Source organism: Mesitornis unicolor, unplaced genomic scaffold (genome assembly GCF_000695765.1).
Source record: "Mesitornis unicolor isolate BGI_N332 unplaced genomic scaffold, ASM69576v1 scaffold12244, whole genome shotgun sequence".
Lineage (NCBI taxonomy): Eukaryota > Metazoa > Chordata > Aves > Mesitornithiformes > Mesitornithidae > Mesitornis > Mesitornis unicolor.
The window spans coordinates 17525-25649 of record NW_010182089.1 but is presented as its reverse complement, the minus strand read 5'-3'; the positions used below and the strand labels follow the sequence as shown (position 1 = coordinate 25649).

Here is an 8125-nt window from a genome sequence, read left to right as displayed (position 1 = left end):
CAGCAGTGTTACTATCTGTAAAATAGATGAATATCACCAGAAAAAGCAGACCCCATGCAAAGATCCCAAACAGCATGAGTTGTTTCCACTGCTTCAAGTTAGATTTCATGGCAATGCCTTTACCAGCTCCTCTGTGCCTTGAAGTCTTGGTGAAGGAAAATGAAACCTGAAAAGAACATCAAATATTAATCAAGAATGGTACTAAAACCAGATACAATTCAGAACTAACTTAGCATGCTTTGATAGAAGGTGCAGAATTAATCTCCAAGCTGTAGCACGGAGGATTCAGAAGCAGAAACAAACTCCAGAGCCTGCAGACACTGTAGGAGTGACACGATTTGGCTGTAATCACACAGTGACAGCTGCTAGCTACAAAAGAAGCTGGTGGCCAGTTTCTACAGTAACACTGGATCCTGCCTTCAGGGAGATCATGTGCCTGCCTGCTTCTGCTATACTGAGTGTAGCATTAGGAGAGCAAAAGGAAAGCCCATGCCTGGCTGTATGCACAGTGAGGACAATATCAGCTGTCCTCTCTTTTGCCGTTGAAAAAGTCCTTATGCAGCAGGACTGCCACCAAGCCCAGCCCCAAAGTGACCAGGCAGGGAGCACAAACTCTCAGCTGCACAGCCCTCCTCCACCCACAGCCCTGAAAAGACAGTGCTCTGTGGATATCGCCGAGAGGGAGTAGGGAAGAGCATCACACCGGCTTTTCCTTGGCTGATATGAACTAGAACTAGCACAGCACTGATGGGCCACATCATTTGCTGGGGAGTGCAGCCCAGGATCAGACTGGAATAAGAGTGCAACACTTGTACCTCTGCTATGGATGCTGTACACATGCTTGAGGTTGCATGAAGGAGTTCAGCATGCCAAGGCGTGAGGGGTTTGCAGTTTCCAAAAAGAGGGATGGATGGCACAACTAACTAAAGACATACCTTTAGGATAATGCTAGAGATTTACATAAAAGAGTGGGTTGGAATGTCAGATCCAGACTTAGAAATCTGCGCTCAACTGCTATCTGGGGATTTTGGACAGCTTGCACGTTATTGGAGCGATGCATGGTCCAAAATGAAATAAAAGTCCAACTGAGGGGGGCTGCATTCCAAGGAAAATACACTAACACATTGCTGGACCATCACGCACACTATACCCTTACATGAACTCACTTGCTTAATCAAGTGGTGTGGGCATCAGTGGCGAAGCTGGCTGAAAAAAGTCTGGCCATAACTTACATGCACTATAATTCACCTCCTTGAACCACAGGCATTATCAGCCTCAGCTGCTACACTGCAGTGGAACTCAGTGTACTACTCAGCGACAGATCGCTTACCTGATCTGGATTAAAAATAAGCCCCTTCTTCTGGGGTTTCATTTCTAACCCCATTTGTTTCAATGACCGCTTAATGGTGGGACTTAAGAGCCACTTGTACCAGCCAGCTGTGATCAGAAAAGGGAAAAACTGAGTGGGGGCAGACTTGGATTTCAGGAACAGCCTGCACCTCAGGAGCCACCGTCTCATCACACCACATCCCTACAGCACACACAGCTTACACATCTCTGATAACACACTGCCTGACCATCAGGAGGGACCAAAAACACAGTCACCACACACTATCACCTTTCTGCAAGCTGCTAAAAGACATCAAAGCTGAGTGCAAAGTTTAGGCTGAAGCTGTAACTAAGGCTGTCTTTTCATTTCAAAAAGAAAACAGCAATAACAGTGGCATAAGGCGTTCTCTGCTCTGTCCCTCATTCCCACACTGTGTCGCCACCACCACCACCACCTCTGCGTATGGGGCTGGCAGATTACAAACTTCACCAGTAAAATGATACACCAGGAGGTTAGGGTTGGGTAATATACATTAGAGGGGATTGGGTTTGGTTTGTTGTTTTGTTTTTTTTTAAACTAGGTCAGCCCCTTCATCCACTTCAGTGTGGTCACACATCCAGTTGTTTCAGCACAAACAAGGAGATTGCCTACCACAATGCAGAGGCGAGAACAAACCGCAGGTGGTATTAGCAGGGATACTTCAGGCTGGCATTTCTGGTGACCTCCTGGGAATGTGAGGCTTCAGCATTACATTTCCAAACACAGGCTATTTTAATGATCTAGACAAAGCCTAGAACATTAAAACAAAACAAAACAAAACAAAACCTCCCCCAATAAACCCAAACCAAATTAAAAACAAAAAACAAACCAACCAACCAACCAAGCTGACTTTGGGACTCAAGGCAGTGTCCAAACAGAAAGAGGATTCATAATGTCACACTCGGATGACCAAATTTCATTGCAAGCACATTCATTTCTAATACACTCGGAAAAAAAATTCATGAGTGCGATAACCCTGTGCGCCACATGTTTGGCTTGGCTCAGAGAAACCACATGGAAAAAAGCTATTACTCCAACTGACCCATTTCCTACTTGCACTCTGACGCTGCTGCTGCAAGATTGCTCTCTGCAGCACCTCGATGCTCCCCCCTACCCCTTCCAATTTTAAATCACTGCAGGCTATGTACTGTGGGAGTCGACTTAAGAGTAGATGACTGTTGTGCAACTTAGGTCTGCCCTGAAGTTATTGCAACCTGCCCACTCAGTGTTCAGATGGTTTGCATTTTTAAATCAGCATTCTTCAGCTGTCTGAACTACTTTCATCCCTTTTTATCATTTTCCCTGCTGTGTTTCCCCAGCACTTTTCAACACGTGGCTTCCAAACCACTGTGTAAGTTAGTCTTTGCTCGGTCAGATGTTTCTCTTGCTGAATATACATTTCTTACAGGATCTGCAAAGGAAGCATCTTACAGAATCTTTTTAACAGACAAGCTTGCAGGAAGCCGAAGCTACAAAGGAAGAGGTCACCAATATTTCCCACTGAGTCACGCAACAAGTCCAAACACAATTTAAACATAATCCATAACAAAGGCTCATAGTTTTCATATTTTTCCCACTTTTGTCGTATTTTATAACTAGAAGTTGATAAGAAACAGAAAGGATTTAGTCTTAATTCAGGTGTGAGACTGTGAAATTTTCTAATAATCTGTTATCACATGGTCTGGGTGCAGCAGACTGCCTCAGCATGAGGAATTAGCCTGGACTCCTAGATTTGATATTCAAGTTACAATCTGTAAAAGGAATGCGTTGTATTATTAATTATTTGTAAATCCAAGCAAATTACTTCTTCCCCCCCCAACACAAAGTCATAAAAGCACACTTGTCTTGGTCAGCATGCACACGTGAGCATACACATGATTACATCTTGCATACAGCAGAAAATTATCTGTGTAAAACAAATAATCAGCATACAGCAGTACATTTGTCAACACTGCAAGCAAAAGGAGGGGCACGAGTGGGAACAAATCCCAAAACTTTACACATTAACTACTGCACAAGCTTATCTCCAATCCCTTGTTGCAAGTGGGGCCTCAAAAAGGATACTCAAATCTCTTGAAGACCGGAGCTATGCAGGCAAATCTCTGTGCTGCTTTAATGTTTTTTTGCTCACAAGAAAAGCCTTGTCCTCCAGCAGCACAGCTGAGCTGGGAGCAAATTCAAGGTCAGTACTGTATTAGTTGCAAGAAGACCCCTACAACCTCACAGGATCTTGAAGGCTGCAGTAAGTCCAGGGAAATACCAGTTTATCTTACCTCCCTCTGCACTAAACATCCACTCCTCTTCCCCTCAGCCCCTGCGGCTTCTCACACCTCACAGTCCCTGGCTTTGGGAATACCTGGGAGGAAAGGGCAGCCCCTCCACATGCTCCCCACCCGCCTCCCCTGCTCCCTGGGGAATCTCTCTCAGTACCACCTGGGGATGTTCTTGAGCTCATGCCCTGTGTGCCTGAAGGATGCACATTCCAATTGTGGAGAGAAAAACATTTGAGTAGGAAACCAGAAATGATTATCATCATGAGTTACACTGGCTAAATAAACAGGTGGTTTCATAGACGTTATTTACTGAAATCCACTGGATGCTTCAGGAAGAAGCTTCCATCTCTCTCATCTACACCCATCAATAGAGCTTTCAAGCTGTCAAAGCAATTCTACCCAAATTCTAGAATTATCATTAATGTTGCTTATTGTCTCCAGCTTCCCCACCCCTGGCATAATAATCCTCCCTACTTACAAACAACGAGACTGCTGGAATCAAAGCTCCAGCTAAGGACGACCAGAGGAGTAAGTCTGCACCCAGAGAAAGAACCCAAGACTAAACCCAGTCCAGGCTCCTGTTCAGCAGAAGTAATAAAGTTGTTTGCCCCAGTAGCTGATGATCTCATTTTGCTGTGCATTTCCTATCTGATGGGCTTTTTCAATCATTAACTGATTTAAGCTTCAAGTACCATATGGAGAGGAGCTTTCTTCTCATCCAGTCAGGTTATTTGCATGAAAGCCATGGAGAGCAAGAGGTGAGGAACAAACCAGTGAAGTGGGCAGAAATGGGAGACTTATTTGTTTGCTTAACGGAAGTACTAGTAGCAGCTACAAAAAAGAAAGGCAAACCCCAAGGGTATCTTTGAAGCATCCCATGAAATAAAGCCAATTCCCCAGTGGAAAGTAAAGGCCGATTTTCTAAGCACAGCACCCATTTCTGGGAAATTCCATTTCCCTACGCTAAGATGCAAGAAACCTAATGTGTTCCCCCTCCCTTTATATAGCCCATTGTTTTGCAACAAGGAGCACTTTTAATTTTTCTAAAGCAGGCCTCCCGACTATTTTTAAATAAGAGATGGATGAGGGAGGAGTTTTTTTTTTATTCCTTTGAAACATTCCTCCCTTTCAACACTGCCTATTGTTAAATTATTTTGTACAGACCCCAGCAGCTCAGAGGTCAGGATGGTTCAAGTTGATGTTCTAAGCTGTGCACTGTTATGTTAAACAGGGTTTTTCTTGGCTACAGCTTTGCAGCGAGAAGGTCACCTCGGGGTTATTTGGGGTAGCAAATGTTAGCTGTGGGCAACCGTTCCCAAAGGGCTGAGAATCAGACCAAGGTTTATTTGATGGAAAGCTTGGGCAGCCTGAACAGATAGCAAATGCTCCTTTAGTTTGCCTCATCTCTTAGTCAGCTAATTCCAGGGTATTAAGAAACCTCTGGCATAGGGCAAGACAGCTGGAGGCTGCGTTTCCAGGGTGGGGAAACACACTCATTCTCTCATGTGGGAAGTGCCAAATTGGTTTTAGCATTATCACATCATTTCTGCGGTGCAAGCTATACAGTAGGCAGCAACAGACAGGCAAGCCTGTAGGGAGTGGTGGCTGCCAAAAGATGTATATTAGTCTGCTGATGGCCTGGGCACTTGTCTTATTGGCTGTGATTAGGCTTCCTAATTAATGAATCTCTTTTGGACAACTTCCTTGTTAGTCCCAATAAATCTGTCTCCTTCCTTAGACGTTGTTTTCAGAGGAGTCAAGCTGCATTCAGTATTATTTGTGGCAACATAGCAGAATGTCTTCTGAAACAAAGAAGAAACATCCAAGTAATTCAGAAGTAGGATTTTCAATTTCCCCCCCCCCCCCCAATATTGCTCAGTGCCTTTTTAACCAATATTTTGTTATCTTCTTAGGAAAGATTCCTTGGGAGGTATGCAAATGATGGTATTGCTAACCTGAATCACCTGTTAAATGTGAGCCAAGCCAGGGTATTTGGAAAGTGGAATCTCAGGTTCTTGTTTGCTTCTGGGGATGCATACAGGCAGCATTGACTGTTACCAGGTTTTCTGATAAAACATAGGATTTCAAATTGAAGGAAGGGAGTGGAATGGCTTTTTAAATTTATTTTTTATTTTTATTTTTACTAATGACCCATTTCCAAGAGCCCAGGCTGGAAGAAAATTACCAAATATAGTGAGACTTGCAGTAAAAATCACTTGAGCTGGCAACCCAGCAGCTGGAGAAATGCTCAGTGGGGCTTCTGCCAAGAAACATGTCCTAGATTATTCTGTAGGAGCATGGGGGCTTAGATGCATAAATCTCCAGTCTTTAGTGGGAGGTCAAAGCTATCTTCTATGCATCTGATACCCACTCTCCACGCTCCATCATCAAGTTCAAACTGCCTGGCATTGAGGCCAGCTATCACTTTCTTACAGCCCACAGCCCACAGACAGGTTATGCGAGTGTGGGCTGACAGGAAGGAAGTAAAAATAACCATATCAGTTCTTAGCCTTCACATGCAGATTCTCCCACTGGCAATGGAAATGTTCATCACAGAATCAAGGGCCAGGGAAAACTTGGCTTTGGAGTGACTGGCTGCACTTCTCCGGTCAACTTCCACCTACCCTACTTACAGCATCTTGGCTCTTGCTCTAATACACAGACATTCAACAGTCCAGCCAGAATTTCTTCCCAAATTTCAGGTCAGGGAAGACAAGGCAAACTCTCTGTCTTTGATGGACTGGTAATGAGCCGACCACAGTCTTGTTACCAGAACTTAGGGTTTCTACAGAAATGTACTGCGTATCACCATGTGAAATTCAGGACAAATTCAGTGTCAACTACTTTCAGGCTCTTCAATCAAAATTAAAAAGGGGCAGAGGTGTCACATAGTTGTGCTAAAAATACACAGTTTTCACAACATAACTCAAAAGGCCTCTACAGCCTCTCAAGGAGCCCCTCACATAGCCATGTACCACCTGCACTCAGCCTTACCTACTGCTGACCCCTTTTTTTGCCATTTACTCTTGCCACACATATGCTGTGCTCTGGCCCTGTTCACAGGGAGATGCAAAGGTTCAAAGCTGCTTCAAGTTGGAGAAAATGTCAGCCGTGGTTCCTTCCACCATGGGACATAAGTGCAGAGGCCACCACTTTGGCCATAGACCCTACCACGTCCTCACGCACAGTAGAGAAGTAGCTGAAGTGTCTTTTCTGGGCTGTTTCAGAGAGTTTTCAGTCATATTTCAGCTGCCACAGCACCGTTCCTTGATCCAGGAAAAAAACCCAAAAACTCTTATCTACATCAGTATACAACCAAAGCAAATATCCAAAGATAGTGCAAGCAGTTTTTCTGAAGTGAAATTCAGTATGCCACTGGATAACCATGGAGGGGTCCAGCTTTGAACAAACACCATTCCAGCTGGCTAGACCCTTACACCTCAGTACCTGCTCTACACAGGCAAAGCCTTGTGGATCAGCCTGTGTTTTTTCTACGCTACATTTGGGCATCTCTGCTCCCCATCATAAACTGCAAGTTGCTGAGGAACCACAGTTGTTCCCCTGATCAGCATGAGGGACCTGGGAAGCCAAATGCTGTGCCTTCGCAGGACGCGTGCAAGCTGAAATTGGAAGCTGGCTGCAGGTAAAAGCCAGGTGTGAAAACAAGGCGATCACTTACTCGTGCATCCTCCATTCATACATAACCACCCTATTAGTGTATTTACTTTTATTGCTGAGGTGAGGTCCGTGAGGAGGAAGTGAGTATACCAACACTGGGAGGAAGAAGCAAGGACTGGGGGAGGCTGGGACGCTGGGTAGAAAGGAAGCCTAGCAGCAGAGTAGAATGGAGGACAGGGGTGAACAGCAGAGAGACTGAAGAGAAACCATGCCCAGCGCTAGTGAAATGGCAAAACACCACCTGCCAGAAGCAGGCCTGCTGAGGGCAGGCTCTGGCCCAGAGCATCCTACTCTACTTCTCCCAAACAACAGATGGGGAAGAGGCCACCACACTCTCACAACAGCCAGGAGGTCCGGGTGAGCAGCAGGACCCATGCTGTGTCTTACCCCCTTCCTTCTGGGAAGCCCTTCCCAGGTCAATGTGCTGCTTCCCACCATCCCTGTGTACCAGAAAGGGGACCTTTGGATGCTGACTACACACTTCCTTGCAGGCGGAGCATGGCCCTTGCTCCCTCCCCACCCTACACACCAGGGCACCCTCGGACTGAGTTTTGCAATAGATCCAAAATAGCAGCACCTATTTTCCCCTCTTCTACCTTGTGAATGTCGCTTCATGCCCCATGCACAGATGCTCCAAATTACAGGCATGGTTGGTGCCTGAGGACCCACAGCACACTCAGGAGTTACTGCCCATCTTAAGCACAGCCTGGATTTCCATGGGACTGATCCTTCCCTTTCCCCCTGCAAAAGTGCACTTCAGGAGCAGCCCGTGCCTACGTTCTGATGCCATGTGTAACTCAACATG

General features: G+C 45.5%; 1 protein-coding gene across 1 annotated transcript in view; it reads right to left on the bottom strand.

Annotated features, from left to right (window-relative positions):
- Window positions 1-109, bottom strand: part of ST6GAL2 (ST6 beta-galactosamide alpha-2,6-sialyltranferase 2) — a 24418-nt gene extending 24309 nt beyond the window's left edge. The window contains 1 exon segment of the mRNA XM_010183665.1: window positions 2-109. Coding sequence (XP_010181967.1) covers window positions 2-109 — 108 coding nt within the window.
- Window positions 110-8125: the final 8016 nt, after the last annotated feature.